Source organism: Scaptodrosophila lebanonensis, unplaced genomic scaffold (assembly GCF_003285725.1).
Source record: "Scaptodrosophila lebanonensis strain 11010-0011.00,11010-0021.00 unplaced genomic scaffold, SlebRS2 tig00000098-arrow-pilon, whole genome shotgun sequence".
Taxonomy (NCBI): domain Eukaryota; kingdom Metazoa; phylum Arthropoda; class Insecta; order Diptera; family Drosophilidae; genus Scaptodrosophila; species Scaptodrosophila lebanonensis.
In genome coordinates, this window is record NW_022060568.1 from 2928574 (window position 1) to 2952186 (window position 23613).

The following is a 23613-nucleotide window of genomic DNA, read 5'->3' on the forward strand; positions in this document are numbered from 1 at the left end:
AGCTTCTCCACTTGTTTTAGAATTAATTTAGTTTTTGTTTCTATTAGGGCACACACACTTCTATCATTATTTATTTCAGTCTTAGCTCAGTTAGTTCAAGTAATGAACAGGTAGCTAGCTATATATACCTATTAGTCAAGAGTTTTAAATGAGCTCCAAATTATAGCATCCTTCCCCAAATAGGTTTAACTTTTCACATTAAATGTTCCGGGTGCTGATAGTATTGCAGACCAATAGATTTAAGAGTTTAGGCGAACATACAATCGCACAATCATTTGTGGATTCAAACATGGGTTAGAGTCACAAGAAATAACTTAATATTCCAATTGCCCATTAAAGGGTTCTTTCTAATTGTTGGTTTTTAAAAGTCCGTTGTCCCTGGCTTTGTACTGTACTCGTAGCTCGTACTTAGTGCCGTTATTAATTCTACGAAAGATTGCCGCACAGTATCCCATAGTTGAGTACTCTGTACGGCAGTGCTTTCACTTGTTTGTTGCTTATTTTCTCTGTCCTGTTTCCTTGACTGAATCGCCCCTGGAGCGCAGATTTGCACGCTTTATTGGTTTTTCGCGCGTTAGTCGACCCTTGAAGGTTGCGTTCGATGTTCGACGCTCAATGGTGTGCCTGAACACAAAAGCTAGCCATGCGGCCCATGCGACCGGCTCGCTTCTTGCCATAGTCCATAGCCGGCCTGTGGCACTCAAGTGCTTTACGCCTACTTAACAGCTTCTTGTGTGTATGGCATTTGCCGTTAGTTCCGGTGGCTTTTGACTCCCAAATCAGCTGCAAATGACGGAAAATATTTGTAAAGTTGCGGAAACAAGTTCGGCATTTCGGACTGGTATATATTTGTGTATTTGACGAGTAGGATGTAGCTTATAGCAAGTACGTTAGACGGCGACTGTTGGCATAGTCCGTGCTTTTGTTGAAGCGATGATGCTGATATTGATGTTGATGTTATTTGTTGTTCACGTTTCTTTTGAATGCTCATCTCAACCCTCCGAATGTTTCAGCATGTCGGGAAAACGCAAATCACCGCCCAACAAATTTGATATCGATGCAAACAGCTTTCAAGGTCTAGAGGCGGGCGTTTTGGGGACCACCGGACATCAGCTCAACGAAGGCGCCCTGTCGCCTGGAAAGATGCAGCAACAATTTCTAAATAACAACAACAATGAGAGCGATGGCAGCGGATATAGCGCGACAAGGACTACTATAGAGTGCGAGCTAACGTATGGATCTGCGACTGGTCTTGTCATTGGCAGAGAGGGTCCCGTTGGTCCCGTTTCGGCAAGTGATAGCGAGAATACAGACCCAGACACTGATGCAAAAAGTGCCAGTCCCAGAGCCACTTCCACTTCCGAGTCGGAGGTTGGCAGCGTGGGCCAGGTAAGCCGAAAAATGTCCATAGAGGCGAATAGTTTTCTAAAGCCCGTACTTGTATATCCCTTACAGTCTGTACGCCATGCTCTATCATCGCAGTCGCCTACGAAAAAGCGCATAAAGAAGACGACGAAGGGTCGTCTGAGCAACGGTTGTACGAAAATGCCAACCCAGGACATGCACTCCTGCTGTAGCAGTGGACAAGATACCGCAGATGCTGGTGCGCAGTGGTCCATATCAAGAGAACTGAAACCTGTGATCTCTCCAGAAGAGACAACCATAGCAGGGCAACAATTTGGCACAGCAGTGACAGCGGCCAGAAACGATGAGGGACTCTTCACGACACACAGCAATGACTACAGCAACGAGATGAAGCGAGAACACATATCCGAATCGGAGGGCCAACAGCAGTGTTCAAACTATATGGACCAGTCTGCAGCAGGCGATGAGGTGCTTGTGAAACGTTTGGCCCACAAGCTGCGCAGAAATTCCCTTTCCACCCCCGATGGATTGGCGCCCGAGCTACCATTTCTAGCGACAGCAGTGTCTTCTTCTACGGCCCCTCTGCCCCTGTCGGAGGACTATAGTGAGTCAGCGTTGTGGTCGCACGGAGCTATGCTTAAGCCAAATGTTTCAATCGGGTAAGCCGCCATCTGCCTTACATATGTGCATACTCTCATCTAATCGATCTTAAGAGTATCTTAAGTCCAATATAGCTAACCATATGGGTGCCTAAGGATATCTCAATGATAGGAAACTGACGTTCTTTTCCCCTTCGAATTTAGTTAGCGAGAAAGTTTGATAGCCATTACTCTATTTGCCATATTTCCTCACTGACCCATGCACGCCGAGTTTTCAATACGTCCGCCTCAATGGCTGCCACAGCACCTCCTACTTGTACATAAGTATGCATGAGCTCATTCGGCTTACAGCGTTTTGACGGGCAGAAAGTTCGGAACGGATCCACGTCGCCGAAGTTGTCCGGATTATACTTGGCTTCCTTTTGTAAATTAGCGAATCTAATTCCATTAAAAATGCACACCGCCCAAAACTAACAAATAATTTTGCGGCAAAGGCATCGTCATTTTATCGAATGATGCCGTGGCACGTTCCGTCCCTCTTCCCCATCCGGTCCGTCCGACTGGTCGTCCGTCAGTCGTCCGCCCGCTTGGTTCGCTGCTCAAATTTCAGTTTACGCTTTTAGATTGTTACTGAATAATTGAATATCACGAACGGAAATGGCGAATATAGTTAGAGCGTCAGAGTACGACCGCAGAACGCCAATACATAGTCCCCGCACCACCTTGCTGCCTTGTTCGGCATTTGAAATCGCAAAGTAGCTACTAAAGAGCAACAAACCACTCGGCGAATGTAAAATTGGCCAGGGCGGCAATGGCCACCCCATCCTACACCACCTACCGCACCAGCACCCCCACCCCCTCCCCCAATTGCTCCTCCACCTCGGCCATGCACGTAAACAAAATAAATGCTGCCCACAGTTTCGGGAGTGCCAATCAGAAGGCAGCCATTGGCGAAAGGTATTGGCCAGGGGTGGGGCTCTTCGGCAAAAGAACATAACGGCACAAGTTCTCTATGAGTGTGGCTGTGTCTGTGTCTGTGTCTGTGTGCGCCTGTGTGTGTCTGTGTGCGGTTGTCTGTGGGTATCTGTGGGTGTGCTTGTGCTTGTGCGTGTACGAGTGCGGGTGCGGGTGCGGGTGCATCGTAAAAGGTCCATGTGCGGAAGCCAATTCAATTTGTTAAATGATTTCGAAAACAGATCGCATTGACTGGCGCATTTGAGGTCCAGGTTCGAATTGTTTGATTGAATGGTTGCCTGATGTACATTGTTGTGGCTAGATATTGTAACGGGATCTCTCTCTATATCTCAATTGTCCTAACTGACAATGATTTCTATTTCTCCACTCTCGTTCAACTTCTTTCAGGGAATACGCTGCATTGCCAATAGTGCAACGATCTCTGGCAATGGGCACAAATCTGGATGAGCGAAATTCGGGAACGCACGATAAGGAGCGCACCGTCTCCGAGATGATACGACAATTGCAACTCATACGAAGTCGACTGCTCAATCAGGTAAATCTTACGACCTACATACCTACTTGTACATATACATATGTACATACATCTATCGAAATGACTCTGTAAATTAAGAAGCAAAATAGCGATTCCCTCGTTTCCCTTCATTGAAGAAAGGGAATAACAAAGCGCAGCGCTACGCTCCGCTTGAGAGCGCTCATCCATCCACCTAAGGTTACCCCTCAAAGCGCTTACCGCCCGCCCTGTTACGGGCATTGTAACCGACGACCCAAAATTAGTGAAGTTCAACCGAAAATTGTGCAAAACAAACGAAGGCAAATGGGCCTATTTATTATTTATGCATTAGGCTATGGGCGGCAATTGTCAAAGTGTTTCCAATGCTGACAATGGCACGGCTATAGAGCCCCGGACGGGGGTTACTGCCGGGTTACTGGAGTGCGGACTGAAGGCCGCTGCGCTTTGTCAGATATGTAAATGAAATTGAATTCGCCTTAATTTGGGCGTTTCGTCCGTCATAAAGGTTGGTTGGTATTATGGTTGGGCGAGTGGGTGGCTGGGTGGTTGGGTGGTTGGGTGTTTGAATGCTTTTTGAAACGTTCGCCTTTTGAGTGCTCTACACTCATTTGACATGCAGCGCAGAGCATCGGGTCACGCATCAGGCCGCCACACACTTGATGGAACGCTCCTTTCAGGTGACAATTTGCGAATTAGCATATAAAAACTTTGCTGAGTAGTCACGTAAACAATGCCAGCAACGAGCAACCAGCAACCAGCAACCAGGCACCAGACAGCAGCCACCGCAGCAGGATCCGGCAATGCGTTGCGTTGATTCTCGACTGATGTTCGACTTCAAAACGAAGCCATAGCCTTGCAATACTTCGCCAAATGCTGCTCGTATTAGACTTGGCATTCTGATTTTGCTAGTGAGTCAGGTTAAGTTTTTCAGGCACATACTATACTCGGTACATACATATGTATGTATGTATGTATGTATGTATGTATGTATGTATGTATGCTCGTACACCCACCGTTACTTAAACAGGGGCGGCACCGACAAGAGTCCCGACTACTCGGGTATTTCATTCTTTAGATTCGGCGTCTCTGTTCGGCTTCGACTTCAACTCAGCCTCCAACTCAGACTCTCTTTTGTGCATATTGTTGCAGAAGCAACTATCAGCCCCAACTATTGTGTGTACTTCCCCACAAAGACATACATACATATGTACTTGTATGTATGTACAATATACATGTATATGTGGGTGTGTGTGTATGTGGGTAAGCAGAAGGGGGATGAGCTTTGTTGGGTGTGTGTGTGTGTGTGTGTGTACTAATGTCTTTCTTCTTTACTTTTTATTACATATTTCATTCTCATGTTTTCTATTCATTACATTCATTTTGCAATGGCCCGGCTTTGTGCTCACAAAGTTTTATTATGCTGCTTTCCTTTATTTTCCGCTTTTCTTCATTGTGAGTGTCTGTGTGCCAGTGTGTATATACATATATATATATGTGTGTGTGTGTGTATTCTATTCCATTCTGCTCCTCTGTACTCTCTTTTCAGCTTTTGTGTGCCATGCTTAAATTCCTTTTGAATCGCTTTTGTGCTACGTTTGGCATTCAAGCGCCGAACAATAAGCTTTTCTTTCTACTTTTACGTATCCTCTCCCTTCACAGCTTCCCCCGTCCCCCCTCCCCTCTCCCTACCATCCATCACCTCGCCTCGCCTCGCCTCCAGACCGACCGCTTCGCTCACTGCGACGACGTTTCAGTGTCCGTCTCGCTTCGGCTTTGGCGCCCGCTGAGCGCGCAAGTGGGACAGAATTTTCTGAGAGCGCTCCCAGAGAACTCCCACTCGCCGCTTGCTGTTGGTCACTGCCTATCAAGGCGGCCGGGCTTTGTGGTTGGCTGCTCCTATTCTTCGGCCAAAAAAGAAGAAGAAGAATGGAAAGAATGGAACAACAAGAAAAACCATTGAGAAGAATGCGATGAGCCAAATTAAAATTTAAACAACAGCTCGCCAGCTCGGCCCGGACCCAATACGTACTTAGTAGTTAAAATGCTAGCAGACTCCATCGCACTTACTTGTATCCAATACTCGTATTCAATATCTTACCGCAAGTCTATCGTTATACTTGTGTATATGACCACATCACCAGTTAGTTAATGCTAATGGCACTCTTACTGTTACTGTTACGCATGGGCCAGTTCCATCTTGCAACTTCAATCTGTTGCCGTTGTTGCCCATTAGCGCTTAGTGGCAGCAAAAATGGTTCCAATGATGAAACAGCAGATCGTCAAAATGAATTCCGGCCGGGTGATGATGAGTGCGCAACTTCTGCGTGATGTCACGGGTACACGGCTCAGCTAAGCTAATCGGCTCGGAATCACGCTAATGTGATGTTTATCTGCCGCATATGCTGAGCAGCATCAGCAGCAAATGCCGTACCGATGGTGGAGGTGAAAACCTGAAAATCTGCATTTCCACCGGGGCGGTCGAGCGACCAAGCTATTGTATGGTTGGGGGGTTACCCACTGTGGCAGGGGTTGCGTGGCACATAGTGACAAAGACAATCGGAGCGTCACACATTTGACAGCGTCAATTCGATGTTATCGTCGCTCTAAGTACACAAAACGGCACACGGGCCTCGGCCCAAAAGGCTCTCATTAAAAACACATTGCCTCAGAGACGACTCGTAGACCGAGCCTTTAAATCACTCCGATCGGCTCACTGTGTCAATTTCATGCTGATTATCCTTTGGACAAAAGCACTCGTCATCATCATCAGTTATTTCCTCTCTAACTATTGGTTACACAAGATTGCAGCCACATGCTCGCATGCCACGGAAGACGGATTGGCCAACAAGCTGAGCGGCAGCTACTGCCTCTCGGCTTAAAGATTGCAAAAATCAAAAGATAGGGAATGCTGGCAAAGTACTCTGCAGGAGACTGATTATCAATTTTCAAGTATAACCTTAAGCTACGGCAATGGTTTTGCCTTCCTTCAAAAATTCCACATATTATCTTAGATGCGATAAACAGTATCGTCCTTCTGAGATGCAACAATACAATACTTTGTTCAACAAACAAATCCTATATATAAAAAAGAATTGGGAACAACAATTAGGTAGACGATGCTACTGGGGGCCAACATCTCATAAATAAGTACAAGAACACTTCTTCTTTTTCAAATTATTGCCAGGCTCCTAACAACATTTAAGCTGGTTTATTGTCAAATTTGTTCGTTATTTTCATCTATTTAATATTATTTCTTATAGTACAACATTGATCGCTAGTTGCTGAAAAATAAACTCTACTTGCCTACAAAATAAACTTTAAGCCCAAAAAAGCACACGCTTAGCACAGCTATTCTTCTGTCATATTCATTTAATCTAATGGTTCCAATAAAACTCTACGAAAATCCATTTGCTTTTCCTTTTGGCATTTGATATACCAGCATTTATCCGAAAACAATTAAGAGCGTTACATGCTTGGCTGCTAGGAAGAAGCTCTCTATATATATTAATAGAAGAAAATGCTATAAGTTTTCGCAAAGAAGTTTGATTTAGCCCTCCCAATGCCCCAACGATAACTGACTAAATAATTCTAATTATTAATAAATTTTTGATATTTAAATAAGAAATTAATATAAGGGGGACAATTTTTTGTCAAGTTATTAATATTAGAGCATTTATTCAAGATAGCCCTTCTATTAAATTTGGGAATCAAAAATGAAAGGGGGCTGCTCCTCTTTTTAGTAGAAGAGAAGATAATAAAATCATAGAATTAAATGAAGAATTTAATTCTTAATATTAATATTAATAAAATCACTGAGAACAAAAGTACAGCAGATGCTAAAGCTTGAGTTAGAATAGAAATTAAAACAATGGCGCGTTCAGCAGGTCATCGCGATTTGCGATTTGTGATTTGTGATTTTTGAATATCTATTGTTGATTTGCCTCCGCCGACCGCTTATGTTGACTGTTTCAATAACATATTCTGATTTTAGTATTTTTGGTCAAAAAGTCACAGCTGGGGTGCGTTTTGCCAATTTATATATTTTCGCAAAGGTCTTGGCAAAATTCTGACTATGTGGTGTCAAAATCGAAAAATCTAAATCAAGTAATCATAATATTTTTCAGATTTGTGTTTTGTGATTTCGATTGACATTTTTACTTATCCGAATCACAAATCACAGCAGTCAGCAGGCGAAATCAGTGATGATCGATCACAAACGCGCCTAATAACAAGCTTATAACCCAGATCGAATAATCTTGTCATGCTGATTAAGAATATATGAACATTTGCATTATGCTTTGGCCAAACCTTATATACCCTTTGAACAGTCGGGTACAGGATATGTATAACAAGAAATCTTTGCGCATTCATGAAGATACATTCTTGCTAGCATAAGGAGCTTTAGAAATCACTTATTCGATGACCGATGTAGAGTATAACAAGAGAGAACGCTACAGTCGAGCAAGCCCGACAGTGAAATACCCTGTACCCAGGTAAACTTCTTTCGCTAATACCTTTTCTTAGAATTGACCGAATTGAATAAAATTATATATAAATTATGTGTACAAAGTTTGGTTTAGGTAGCATTTGAAATGTGGGCGCTATTGACGAAATTCTGTAGCGGCGGAAGGGGTGGAAAATTAAAAAAAAAACAAACTCGTCCTTTCTGGGACCTAGGAGAATCTGGATGCCAACTTTGGTTATTCTAGCTTTTATAGTTTCTGAGATCCTTGCGTTCATCCAGACAGACGGACAGACGGATATGTAGATCGATTTCTCTCGTCATGCTGATTCAGAATATATATACTTTATGGGGTCGGAGATGCTTCCTTCTGCATGTTACATACTTTGCACAAACCTAATATACCCTTTTTACCCTACGGGTACAGGGTATAATAAAACCACATGCTTGTATAATTAGTTATTTGTACAATTTTTCTTGGTTAGAGCTGCATATATTCGTGCCTGTGCTTACTATTCCATGGCCATTCCACGTTTCAATTAGCTTGCATTTGCGTTGCATTTGTTATCACTCTCTTCTAATTGTCGAAAAATCACATACGACTGGGATGCCATTGCTCCTCCGCTGGCAGAAGGACCTGCCTACCAAGTCCTGCCTTGCTCGCTCCAAATCTGGAAACTTCCCTAATTGAATCAAAGCAATCATTTGTCCTAATAGTTGGCAACAATTTCCACTGGTGGCGATGCCACACGATGAGCAGCTGCTACACTTCGTTAGAGCCAACCCCCCCCCCCGCTCCCCCTCCCCTACTCCCCTCACGACACGCTGCCACCCCTCGAAGCAACTGAGCAGAAAATGGTTCCGGAGCCTCGTGAGCTTTTCTGCAAGCTGCTCCAACTTGTGTTCTACTAATCGGAACCGTCGAAATTTCTCACGATGCTGATGATGATGAAGATGATGATGGTGCTGATGATGATGATGATGCTTGGGGGGATGTTATTATTGCGTTTACCTATCCAGCGTTTACAGACAGTCTTGTATGCAGTTCGTCTTCGGCTTTGTATTTGAATTCGTAGGTATTTGTGGTCGTGTAAGCATGGCTTACATGCATTGTAGACACACACACACACACACACACACACACACACACACACACACACACACAGAGATACACATTAACAAACATACGAATGCGAGAACATAAGCTCGGAGGCATGTCTTCATATGTATATTATATATAAGTATATACATATGTGTATCTGTATACTATACATCTCTCTATATGAATTCTCAAACACGTGCGCACATTAAAAACCAAAGCAGAAACAAAGCAAGGAAGATGGTAAACAGAAATACGAATGCGAATGCGAATACAAATAATAATCCAGTCTAGCAAAAAGGTGAGCATGTGTGGGTGGGTGGGTGTACGCGGCTCACCATGTGTGCGTGTGTGTGTGTGTGTGTGTGTGTGTGTGCGGATGCTGTTTGGGAATGTGGGCACTACAAATGTATATAATTGTCGTCGCCATCTATGTGTATGTATGAGCATTTAGCTTTAGCCAACTTCTGCACACACACACACACACACAGTCACGTCAGTTATCATGCACACACACATGCATGTAAATGTGTATATGCATGTATGTATGTGCTTTTGTGTGTACATGTGGCGCAGGCTATGGGTGTGTGTATTTGATTTTGTATGGGCGTCTGTCGGCGAGGCGAGACGAGCATGGCTGCCAATAGGAAACAAATAAATTTCGCTATCTCACTCAAATGCGCATTGCGCCTTGTTCTTTTACATTTTTGTATGTATGGGGATGTGTGTGAATAGGACGTCTCTCTGTGTGTATGTGTGTGTGTGTGTGTGTGTGTGTGTGTAGGGCAGGATATAGAACCCTATCGCCATCCACCCACACTCGCACTCGTACAACCGATGTACATACATACATACATACATACATACATACATACATACAAGTATATACATATTTATGCAGCATATTTTGTAGGCATTCAAAATCGCTTACATACTTCATGAGCACGCCTTGGCGGATAATGGATTTGGGTTCTGAACTTGCATCCACAAACAACAAACACATGAAGTCATGGGGCACAGATCAAAGCACATAAATCGAAGTAGCTAGCCGTCGCTAACGCAGTATGTACATATATAAGTACTACGAGTATGTATACGAGTAGTATGTACATCTAATTGCAACACAGTTTTTGGCCAAGTTGTCCCAAATGTCTTGCTTCGGTTGTCGACCCTGCCAATGTGACCAAATCCCAAGTCCCTCCCTATGCCTGTCCCTGTCACAGTCCCAGTCCCAGTCCCAGTCCGCTTTCCACGCTTCCGTGCTCCCCGTTCATAGGATTCATGTGCAATTGCAAATCACACCGGAAATGCATTAAAAAATTTGCCTGCAAATATTCTAATATTAATCAAATTGTGCTAACCTTGCTCTGCCTTGCCTCGCCACGCCATGTCTTGCTCTGTATCTGCATCTGTATCTGCATCACAGCTTCAGCATCTGCAGTAGCAGCAGCAGTAGCAGCAGCAGTAGCGTCGGCATGACAACGAGAACGCAACCAACGGCAGCAGCGGAAGTGAGGGCGAGCGGGCGACGGGCGACGGGCCGCTGCATGCGGACGCATTGCGAAGGCGAAAGTTCTATTTTTGAAACGAAATTTATGAATGAAAACGAAAATTGAAGCGAAAGCGGAAAACTGCAGCCAGAGGCGCATCAGCGACCGCTACGCGATGAAGTTTGCCGCTCTCATCGGAGCATTTGGAGACAGTTGGAAAAAATGGGAGCGCCCTGAAAATGTTCCCCTAGAACAGGACTTGCGGCCTAAAGTGGCCGTCACTATATAGTTGGGTGGGTGGGGCCACAGATTGGCGAGCAAATTTCCACATTTTTCTTCAAGTTTCCCAGCAGCTCCTCTTAATTATTCTTCGCCCAAGTGGCACTTTTTTTTGTCTGGCCAGGTTTGCAAGTAACCAGATTATTCAGATTAGTCTCGAAATACAATTTCAAAATTATTATGGATTATAAGCAGATAGGGGAGTCAAAAGAATGTTGCTACAGCAAAAAGCTGTATAAATTGATTTTTTAAAGTTTTGCTTTAGCTACTGCTGTGAACTTTCAAGGATAATTTCAAGAGTCCCAAAAATTTTGCAGTTGCAGTTTTAGGAACTTTGCTTTGCCAGAAAATTTTAGAATAGCTGTGGTGTTTAGTGTGATGTTTGAAATAAACTGCAAAATTAATTCTTTACTTCTTTCCCCCATTTATTGTTTTCATACCCTGTACTCCTGGGGTAAAAAGGATAAATAAAGCTCCTGCAAAGAATGTAACTAGTATAAGAAAGCATATCCGACCCCATTTCATGAACGGCTGAGCCCAAACTTTGTTTAACTCTCCTAATATTAATTTATTCAATACTGTATACAATTCCAAAGCTGCACAGCTAATCAATATATAATTCTCTATCTTGCTTCAAATTTCATTCAAATCGGCCAGTTCTAAGAACAAACTCGCCCACAAGCTGTAGAAGCGGGTTGGCTCTTATTCTTCTTCTTGCTTCTGGTATGGGCGCATTTAACTCAAGTTCGGAACTCTGCTTGGATAAAGGGTACTTCACTGTCGGACTTCCTTGACTGCAGCATTATCTCTTGTTGATTATTTGTATTGGAAGCTTCGTCATAGCTGACTGTTGGTTAGTAGGAGATAAGATTCAATTCAGTTGATATCTGTCGTTGTCCATGGACATTGGCTCGGCCTGAGTTAACTACCGGGAGGAGAGAAAGAGCATTTACTGGCGACTTGGTCCGGTTGGCTGTCTTTTGTGGCGCAGCATCGGCCGTGCGTGCCAGTGCGTTGCTTTTTTGGAACCCGGCCAATGGTGTCATCGTCGCCATTACCTCTGTCATAATCGTTGGATAAGCATCAGCATCAGCATCAGGGGTAATGGTAATGCTGCACATGCGTTGGAGTTCAGTGCTTGTGGCCTCTGGCAAAGCCGAGCCATCCATTGGAATTATCATGGAAGTATGGCGTATGCGGTGTACCCATCTTCATTTGTAACTTGTTGGGCTGGGGCCATAGAGGGGACCGCCCGGTCTCTACAGCTTCTACGCACGTGCCAGTCCCAGGCTCCAAATGCAAAGCCTTAGCCCAAATGAAAATAATGAGCGATATGTGGCCCAGGCATAGGAATAGGCAGAGGCATAAACACAGCCATTGATGCACACCCACATAGATGAGATATGAACGCTGATATACTACTGTGTGTATTGGATGTTGGAACCAGCGTATACGCAGGCCTGCATACAATATATTGTCAAAGCATTTCATATACTATAACTATATATATACTATATATATAGTATATAGTATATGTATAAACATAACTAAAAAATTTATGATCCGTCCGTTTGGTTCCTTCACTCGGAGTGTGGGTGTGGGTGGTGCTGCCGACGGCCTGTTCTGCCTGTTCTACCACGTGAAACATCTCTCATATAAATTGATCGCCCAGTTCATATTTTATACGGACGACAGCGGCGGACTGTTCAACACATCCATAAATGTCATAAAAATCATAAATTTCAGTGTTAAAATGTTCATTGTCTAACGGATCGACGGAGGCGACGGACGGACGGGACGGTTCCGAGACGGGACGGGACGGGACGGAATGGACGGCAATAAAATACACGCATTGTAGTGGCAGTACGAGTAGTTTCTGGTAGAGCTCTGGAGAACTGTGTAGGCGTTTTTCAATGTTATTATTTCCACGCCCCACTGAGAACAACACAGATGTGGACTCTCGGACCCGGGCCTGCGAATGATTGAGCTATCCTCATTCTGATTTTGAAGATTTAGTATTTGAATGTGAAAATTTAATTGACAGAGTTCATTTGATGTTCGTTCATCGGCGATGTTCATTCTGCTCGTAGTAGGTGCGAGTAGGTGTTCAATGGCACGCCTCTTCATATTCTAATATTTCGTGTTGGGCCCAAAGCATTGCCAAAAGATTCGCGGCTCTTATGTGGCAGGGTGGCTGGCAGGCTGGCAGGCAGGCAGGCAGTCCGACTGACAAGGAGGGGGGTAGGGGGCCAGCTCACTGCCTCGCTGCCTCTCGCCAAAGGCAGTGCAGTGATTGCATTTTGAGGGGACTTGTGCGCGTGCCGCACACGCATGGGATTATAAGATGAATATGGCGAGAAGATATTGTTTTAAAATTAGAAACTGTCAGAAGCCTTTCACAATCAAAGAAAGGGCAGCATGAAATGCATTAGAAGCCTCAGCATTCGTGGTGGGGCAGGCAGTTGTACCCGTATATGCAATTTATTTTTGGCCAGTTCCAGAGTTTGGGCCGATTTCCCCTCCCCTCCCCTCCCCTCCTCTTCCCACCCCCTAACCAGTCAAGGGGACAGAGAGCGAGGACAGCCAGAGCTACAGCTAGAAAATTCAGGTAGCTCTGAAACTGTATAGTAGAGTGTAGTATGTACATACATGTATGTATATCTGACTACCAGCATTTAACATTCAATATTTTACAAGCAGCATTCAAAATCCCACCTGTTTTGACATATCCAATATGCGATGGGCTGTCACAAGCAATTATGATGTTGTTCGAATTCGGCGCACTCTGCCGCTCTGCCGCTCTGCCGCTTTACCCCTTAAACTACGTCCCGCTCCCGCTCCCACTATCGCTCCCATTCCGGCACCCACTCATTGATTCGACATATAAATCTGTCGAGGCTACGAGTGCGGGAGTATGTGTGAGTATGTGTCGATAAAGATACACTCAGCGGTGCGCCTTGGGATCTGTCAGCACATTAACATTAACCCTTCGCGCATCAGATAGTCGGCCAGTCGGCCAGTCAGCCAGCCAGCCAGCCATCCATAGCCATCAACTGATCGTCACACGCGAGTCGCACGCGGCACTTACTCATCATGGACGTTGCCGCTGCCGCTGCCGCTGCCGCACCCGTCCCCAACATCAACCGCCTGAGAACAATAAACAATACTAGCGCGCCATTGGGGTTGGGGAACGTATTGGGGAATGGGTTGTGGAGTGGGTTGGGGTTGGGGCTGGGACTGGGACCGGGCCTGGGGATGTTGTTACGGTTGGGGGCAGGCACTTGAAATTTATAAGGCGTCTTAATGAGGTGAGAAATGTTTTCATATTGCAACGAATCAATGCGGCAAGCGCAGCCATCCATTCACCCGTTTACCGTTAGCCGTTAGCTGTCGAACAGATGAAACGTTGCCCGCGGGCGGGCATTGAAGTGATCGGAGGCGAGCGGTCTGGCCTATTCTTAGAAGCCAACAATGCTGCTAAATGGAACAGGCACTACAATAACTGCCAGCCAGCGAGTCAAGCGTTTTCCCCAAGTGCCACATTAGGCGCCCTATCCCGACTATCTACATACATACATACATACATACAAACCAACAAGCAACAATGTATGCCTCTCCAATACACTCGAAGGAAAACAAATCGACATCGTGTGTAAGGGGCAATACTATTACTCGTATGTAATAAATATTTCATAGTTATACTTGTATCTTCAGCTCAGCTGACGTCTGGACAATTCCACAATCGAAATATATTGGAAACCCCTCAAAAATCATGGATTGGAATTGGTAAACACTCTCTGTCGACAAATAAATATTAAAAATATTCCGGCCCTTTCTCGTTTTGATCAAAATTGTTTAAGTCGGCTTGACTTCGTTTTCTGCATTGTATATGAGAGATGTGATCGAACTTTTTTCATACGAACTGCAATCGAATTTGATTAATTCCTTTAGTTTATGAAAATGTAGTGAATTCGACAAATTCGTCAAATGTTTGTTTATTTATTTATTTATTTAACGCCAGCTTAAAGTTAGAAACTTACAGCTAACAGGGTTTGAAGGGCTATGACTACCAGGATCTCAAGCTATTACAATCAATGAAACAGTATGAACAAGTAATTAAAAAAGGAAATTAAACAGGAAACATGTGTAGTTTTTTGAAGCACGAATTAAGGACATTAACTTAAACAGTATTTGTTATCTAGTATTTACTATATATTACTTAAAGAGTAAGATTTAAATTTGATCATAAATCTGAGCTTTGTGAAGGTATTTAATTATTAATTTTAAATTCTCAATAGAAGGTGAGGAAAGAAATCAAATGTTTGTTACTTATTATTAATGCTTATAAGTAAAGGAAATCTTGACATAGATATTGCTTATCGTTGCCTGATCATTAATGTTTGAGTTTTTCACTTTTTATTTCATGGAGATGAAAATGTATGAAAATCCTATAAAATTAGCATTTAATCATTTCAGAATTAACTAACTAGCACTTTATATATTTTTCAAATATCCAAAGTCTACAAAAGTTCTGTAGTTTCCTGGCAATAACTTGTAATTTCCTTGGACAAATTTTGTATTCAACGATTAATGCAAGAGAACATTTCTTTCCCTGCAATCTGGACTGTTTTGCACAATTCGAACGGTCGTATTTATTATTTTATTTAGAGTTGGGGAAAAGGGGTCTATGTCTTGCTGTTATTTCTAAAATCGAGCGACTTCTGACCATCCCGAAACTATTACATACATTAACAAGAGAGACCGCTACAGTCGACAGTGAAATACCCTGTACCCAGACAAACTCCCGACACTGAGGTATATGCGCCTCTAGCAGAAGCAAAAGGAAGAAGAAGAGCGAGCTTGATGCTGGAGCTGTGTTCACTAATAACTTTTCTTAGAATTAACCTGTTTTGATGAAAAAAAGTAGATAATTTTATATAAATTATGTGTGCCAAGTTGGGTTAATGTAGCTTTTGAAATGTGGACTGCATACCAAGTTTGGTTTATGTACACTCAGCCGTTTCCGAAATCCAGGCGTTCATCCAAACAGGCGCACAGACGGACGGACGGGCATGTCTAGATCGATTTCTCTCGTCATGCTGACTCAGAATATACATACAAGTATATACTTTATGGGGTCGTAGATGCTTCCTTCTGATTGTTACATACTTTGCACAAACCTAATACATATACCCCTTTTGCCCTACGGGTACAGGGTATGAAAAGAAGGCCCTGATTTGTTAAGTCAAGTTTTTCTGAGTGCAGGTATTAAAGCAGCTGGAACTGCAGCTAGGGCTACTGTCACAAAACAATAAGAGTCTTAAGACTTAGTAGCGGTAATTTGTAGAAGTTTTTCTCCGAAAATCCCAAACATGTCTGTGGCACAACGACTGTGGCGTTAGTGGTTTAGTGTTAGTGGCGGGAATCAGGGGTTGGAGGTCAGTCAGCATCAGCGTCAGCATCAGAAACAGAATCATTACAACGGGTTCTTAAGGGTGTCAACGTGCCACTGTTGTTGTTGCTGTTCTTGTTCTTGTTGTTGTTGTTGCTGTTGTTGCTGGAGTGGCGGCACGTTCCTTGTGTTCCTTACGCCTGCCTAATTGCAATTATGAGCGAATGGTTTTTAAAGCCCTGGATAATAACTTTATGCCTTTGCAAGTGTACGATAAAAACACAAACACAGACACACACACACACACGGACAGGAGTACATTAATGCATATGTATATATGTATGTATGTATGTATTTATAAATATATATAAAACATGTTGCAGAAAGTAATAATGAGGAACGCAGCAGTAAAAAGAGCGCGACACACACACACACACACTCAGATGAGTGAGATGTTGGGTATTATTTTAGGGAAACGAGCGAAGTTTGATGACTTGGACGGACGGGATTAGAGAGGCACACCGCTGCCGACTGTTGACCAGTAGCCGGTTAATTAGTCAATACTGTTGCGATCTGTGGTATGTGGCACATGCGCCTCTACACATGTATGTATAAGTGGACACACGCAACCACTTCCGAGCGGGGCTTCCAGAACTACTGTGAACAGCTCCTCTAACCATTATTATTTCATTCAACAAGCGCCCAGTATCGCAAGCAGTACCCACAGCCATTGATCGAAACCAATGGGAAACCGGAGGCATCGCGTTAATTGCCAACAATTTGGGCAGCCTTGATGCCTCTGTTGTTGTTGTTGTTGTTGTTGGTTAGGGGTTTGTTGGGTTTGAGGGTGTTACGAGGGCCCTTTGCGCAGCTAATGACTCCTAAAATGGCAAACAAATCTGTGGCAAATCGGGCAATGTAACTGCTCCAGCCTCCCGTTTACCGCAAATATGCATTGCATGGCCCTCAACCGCATCCCTGCCGCTCTTGCCGCTCCTGCCACATGAACCCCATCTGTCCCCATCAGGTCCGCCCGTTGTTAATGATGATGACGATGACGATGACGATAATGTTGATGATGGAACAAACACATTTTCAGGCACTTTATGCATTTGCATATGAGCTTCTGGCTGGAGAGAGCTCCTTACTCGCACGCACTTCATGGCATCCACCCGCTCCCTAGCCCCGGTACCTTGCCGCCACACCATGGAGCGCCAACGCATGGCAATCGACGTGCGTGTGCCTGTGCATGCGTGTCAGCATTTGTGTATGTGTATGTGTGTGTGTGTGTGCTTGTCTATTTAAGGATAGTGGCAAAGACAAAATGTTTACATGGCCGCTCATATAGGTGGAGGGGCTGTGAGGTGTGGTGAGGAGAGAAGAGAAGAGAAGAGGAGAGGAGAGAAGAGAAGAGGGAACAATATATGCTCTATGGACTCCACTGCCTGTTGGCTCCATTCGGAATTAGCTTGCAGCTTGCAGGCGTATGTTTTTATTGTTGTCGTTGTTGTCGTTCTTCCGTTGTTGTTTTTCTTCTTCAACATGCCCACCCGTCAGCTTCCTCTCTCCCTCTGCCTCTGCCTCTCCCTCTCTCACAGTCTCCCACTCCCCCACTCGGTACTACTTGTATGTATGTATGTTTGTCTATTCATTGCCATCGTCTATTTTTGTTTTGGTCTTTGTTCTAGAAAAACTTGGATATTTTGTCAAAAATTTTTGACTTTTTATAAATTATTTCATGTGGAAATCATAAATGTTATATTTAGACATGAATAAAATTTATAGTGACATAATTCTGACACAGATCGCAGAGCATGGAAATCGGTAAAATGGAAGCGGCCAAATGAGGCGCAACATGGGACCCCACCCCATCCCCATATACATACTCCCCCAACTACCGCCCGCCGCCCCACTCCCTGCTGTTCGTGACAACAGATCCAACAGATTACAATTTAAATACGCGGATTATGTGGGCCTGGTTTGGGATTTCCAATGCAAACAGAAGCAATTCCCGAGCAATTAATTCACGGCATCGTGACATCGCGTCGAAGGTTCGTGCAACTTGAGGCACCTGTTGGCTGACTTGATTTGATGTCCACTTGAAATTGGTGTCGAGTCTTGGTCTTGCTCCTGATATTGGTTTAGCTCCTTGGCATTGGGCAAGTGCACGACACTAAGGGTTGCACCCCTTAGATGCCAGAATTGCCAGTTGGGCCTGTTGTCTGTCTGTCTGTCAGCCCGCCTGCCTGTCTGCCCGTCTGCCCGCCTGCCTGTCTGCCCGTCTGCCTGCAAGGCTTGTCAGTTGACAGACGCTGAATAGCCGCTAAATTTCGCCCAATGGGGGCCGGAAAAAGTTTTTGCCCAAGGAATTATTGTGCATTTATTTTTACGCGTCTGGCGCGCGTCGTAATGGATGAAGATTGATGATGCCGATTGATGATCATTATTATACGTATCATTGCCATTTGGCCATCAGTTCCAGTAGAACTTTCAATCTATGTGCATGGCTCGGGCTATCGGCGTCATACGTGTTGACGTGCCATATACTTATTCCGTTGTGGGCCATGGGCCATGGGACATGGGACATGGGCTGCTCAATCCGGACACTGTCGTCATTTGTGTCACCATTGTCTGGCTGGGAACAAAAAGATATCCGTCGCCGTAGCCTCAGAGGCTTAGATTTGGGCGCTGCTTTGGCTGCTTTGGCAACAAAAACAACAAAAACAACAACATCAACAATAACGTGCGACAATGAGCTTCTAATTTGAATGCTATTTTGCCCTTTGTTGTCCCAGATTTAATCATCTCCTGCCCCCGGACTAAAGGCGACGCGCCGGCTCTTTTTCCCATCATTAGAGCTGCCATTGTTTCGAAATATGAATGAGCAGCTCTCTTGTCCCATTCTTCGACACAATGTGTGGGTCGAGTAGGTGTGGGTGTGCATGGGGATGGAATGGGGATGGAATGGGGAGAGGGAGGAGGGGGGAGTGGGGCGTACGCTACCATTGGCAACAGGACGACAATTTGCTATCAGCGAGACTAATATGTGATCGAAATCTGCAGCTACTCTTGTTCTCCTTGTTGTACTCGAACTGTGGGAGGGGCAGATCAGACCAGAGCAGACCAGAGCAGGGCCGGGCAGGGGTGGGGTGGGGAGCGGAGCAGAGCGGAGCGGAGGGTTGTTACAAAGCCCGTCTTTGTTTTCGTCCGGCTACACACATAGACACACACACACACACACACACTCATATACACAAGCTGTAATAATTTGTACAAATGATGTTTTCAATTCAAATTTCAATTTCCCCAATTTGTGCCTGAATTTCCTGCCCCCTGACCATCCTCAGTGCCAGCCACTGCCCCCCAGTCACAGAATCACAATCACAATCACAATCCCACAGTCATAGTCACTGTCACGAGCCAACGACGACGATGAGGACGACATGTGGAAGCTTTCGTCGTGCGTGTGGCATCAGGCAGCGCGTACGTGGAATGACTTGTAATTGAATTGACGCCGCCGTGGTCGCGGACGCAGGATGCCGTTACCGGCCTCCGACTAGGCCTAGCTTTCCGTCCCAGCGTCCCAGCATCCCAGCATCTCAGCTCTTTGCCCCGTAAGGGCAAAATACGAAAAGTCAGCCAAAGAAAGAAAAACAATTACCTTGAGCACGCTGGGCGGTCCAGTGGGCCAGCAACAGCTACAGCAACAGCCAAAGCAGCAAAAACAACAACAATTGCGCTTGGGCCACACCTCACATGTCGCCATATAGCCATGTCGCGACTGAAGCCCGCGAAGCGTTTGCACTTGACGTTAGGCCAGGCGGGTGGGCCCGGCCCGGCCCGGCCCGGCTGATTGCCGCTGCTCTAGTGGATGGGTGTATGAGTGGATGGATGGATGGATGGATGGGTGGTTCGTTGTTTGGTTCGGGTAGTGTGAGCATCATAATTAGAATTAAGGCAATGTCGAGTGGATCGCTGGTCCGCTCTCTAAGGCACTGCTGCCTTTAGAGCCGTTGTTTCGTTGTTTTCGAAGCGCGCCTTCTGAAGTGCGACAACGACGTCGCGACGTCGCGTCGTCTGCCTCGAAAGGGTTCAGAGCGTGCGAGCGACCCAACTACCACTACCACGACCACAACCCCAGCCCTTGACCAAGCCACAATGCTCAACAAGCTGCACGTGCTGAGGCCACAGAAGTCAATCGTTTCCCAAACTGTTGCAGTTCCAGATCCAACCGGCAACGGCTGCAACTTTCAAGGAAGGCAAGTGGCCAGCCAGTCCAAGACTATCCATTATCCGGATTGCACTTCATAATTATATCTGATTAGTCTTATTATTAAGGAACGATTCTCCTCTCAATTTTAATCAAGCTTCGCTTAAGAACATTCTTAATTTAGAATCAAAAATTCAGAAGAAAAATGTATTACCCGCCTCGTCTCGTCTCGTCCCGTCCCGTCTCGAGGTGGGCGTTTGTAGGTGAGTGTAACAGACGACAGTGTACGAGTACGAGGAGAACATTTCTGCGACAAACGACGCAACAAAAGCAAAAGCAAAAACAACAACAACAACCAACAACAAAAACAAAAACGACCATTTTATTATTATAATTGAGTTGAACTCATTTGAATTTCACGCCACTTTGAGCCTGAATGGAAATGAGAATCTGAATAATCAGTTTTATATTACATTTCATTATTTTATTTTATTTCGTTTGAGGGCCTTTTCGTTGGCGTTGATAACAAAGGGGAATATGCAAAATGGGAATACAAATGGGGGGGAAATACATATATTGCAAGTACCAGCATAGTACGTACATATACAAAAACAAATACAAATACATACATATACTATATATGTATATATGTTTTTATATGTTTTAAATGACAGCATCGGCAACGAGCACAATTTGTACAATTTTCGCATTAATTAAACAACAGCCACAACTCTCCTGCTCTCCTGCCTCCTTCCCGGCCCCATTTGATTGTTGTGCTGAACCGTATTGGCCCATTTCTTTTTATATGGGCCGACAGAGCAGCGCGCTGATTGCTCCAAAGAGAATTAATGAATTAATAAATCAATTTGAAAAATAACAGAATTTCGCGTTTTAAACGATGTCGCTTATGCGGCAGGCGTGAGAAGCACGGCGACGGGTTGGTTGACCAAATTAAACCTTATCCGAAATTCAAATGTAATAGTAATGTCTTTAAATGATCTGAATTCGCACTTGAATCGGCCTAATGGGAAGACTTTGATTTCTATGCATAGTACATGGCCTGTTCAAAAGAAAAGTTTCGACTAAGGTGTTGAATTATTTTTGAAAACTATGCATTTATTCATCAATGATCCCATTCAAAGTAATGCCCCTCAGATATAATACACTTATGCCAGCGCTTCTTCCAATCTTTGAAGCACTTCTGAAATGCGCTATTCGGTATGGTCATCAGCATTATCTCATCAATGGGTCTGTTCAGTTTTGGGAATAGGAAAAAGTCGCAGGGAGGCATGATTACAAGCATTGATAACTTAACTCATAACATAACTTCCTTGTAGTATTCCTTATTAGCCGTACGATCTGTTGGCAAGAACTCCTTCGCCTTTTCCTTTGAACAGACCTCGTATGTTATTTAATGGCTTGTCTACAGAAGAATGTCTATCAAATTACCAGAACTGGCCCATCATGTTGAATCCAAAATCATGTTTTCCCCAGAAGAAATATAAGAAGAAACGATAGCTTGCAACATAAATCAAATAATTCAAATTTTCTAAAATGCATTCTCTATAAGATCTAAGCAACGAATAGTGCTGTTCCGATCTATAGCGACCTTAAGTTTTATTTTGTTGCGAGCTCAAAACAATGGTGTGCGCCTAATCGACATTTTGCATTTCCATTTGATGGATCTGATGAAATTATGACATAGGTGGACGTAATATTTTCGTTCGCCTTATTTCCGGTAAGCTACAGATTAGTCGAAGTAGATCTGATTGCAGTTCCAGTGCATGTGCATGTGCGTTCGAGTAGTGTTTATAATTGTTTGCACAGTCTGCTGATCAATAATCAGGAATGTCATCGGATTTCACCCCAACCCTAAAATTAACATCGCGACAAATCTACTCCAGGTTCTCTGGAAGGGCGAAACAACGACTACGACTACGACTACGACAACGAAAACGACAATGACAGCGACACCAACAAAGCAAAAATTGTATATACATACATACATAAATAATTATAATACAAAAAAAAAAAATTACATGTAAAAAGAAAAGTGGCGGTTTTGCATTTTTCTTTTGCTTTTAATCTGCTTATCTCTTAGAGAAATCTCAGCTGTTTTCGAAGTATCCAGCAAACTGTTTATGTAATTTATTTTTTAATAACGCGAACGCAAAATGGCACCGGCTGGGCAGGGGCGGGAGAGGCGGCAGAGGCAGCAGCTTCAAAGTAACAAAACAACAAAAGCAGTAACAGTAACAATGCGAAATTATTCATCGAAATTGAAAGAAATTCTGTGTTGGAAACGAAAACTTTTTTTTGGCAGCGTCATCAGCGCGAAGGACGCCCGCTATACAAGTATAAGCTATATAAGTCAGGGAGAAGCCGAAGCAGAAGCAGAAGCCAGGGACCCCAACCAGCAGCAGCACTCATTCATTTCCGTGCCTCCCCCACCCCTTGCCCCCTTGCCCCACCAGACCCATCCAGTCCGACGCACCGCCACTCGAGCAAGTCAATGAAGCGATGACACAGCGTGTCATCGGTGTAATTTGCAGCCGCCTTTGAACGGATTTGCGTCTACCTCGGGGATTGTTGTAATATTAACGGTTTACGTTACCGCTTTAGGCGACAGCAGCAGCAGCAGCAGTAGCAGTAGCAGCAGCAGTAGCCGCATCGACTGTCATTTGGGAATCGACTGCCAAAGTTGTCGTCGTCGCAACTTCTTCAGCCGTCATCTGTGGTCGCTGGGATGGGGGTGGTGCTTGTAGTAGTAGTGTTGGTGTTCATGTTGTTGTTGTTGTTGTTGTTCATGTTCACGTTGTTGTTGTTGTTGTTGTTGTTGGTGTACTCGAAATCTCTGTTGCGTTCGCCTTATCGGATTTCGCTGAGGTCGCGACAATGCGCACGGCCGGGCGTGCCAATGAATTTTAATGACAATCGTAACAAAATGTTGGCGGTTGCCAATTCCATGATTTTGACAACCTGATAACAATACGGACACACACACTCCCACACACTCACACACATGGCTGTGTGCAAGGCAGGATGAGAGTGTGGAACTGCTGGCAAGGCAACTTGCTGAATAGATTGATGGAAGCTCAGCATCAGACAAACAGACAAACGAAAGACCGACCAACGACAATCGGCGATCTGTCAATTCGGCAACAATGACAGAAATATTGTTGGACCATAGCAGAGCCAGCTCCTCTAAACATGACCCATGACTGAAAT

The 23613-nt window shown here is 44.4% G+C and overlaps 1 protein-coding gene across 1 annotated transcript in view; it reads left to right on the forward strand.

Annotated features, from left to right (window-relative positions):
- Positions 1-23613, forward strand: part of LOC115627978 (transcription factor SOX-6) — a 71116-nt gene that overhangs the window by 28031 nt on the left and 19472 nt on the right. Inside the window, exons 3-5 of the mRNA XM_030523874.1 lie at positions 1014-1389; positions 1456-2024; positions 3327-3474. Coding sequence (XP_030379734.1) covers positions 1015-1389; positions 1456-2024; positions 3327-3474 — 1092 coding nt within the window. The 5' untranslated portion in view covers position 1014. The remainder of the gene's footprint in view (positions 1-1013; positions 1390-1455; positions 2025-3326; positions 3475-23613) is intronic.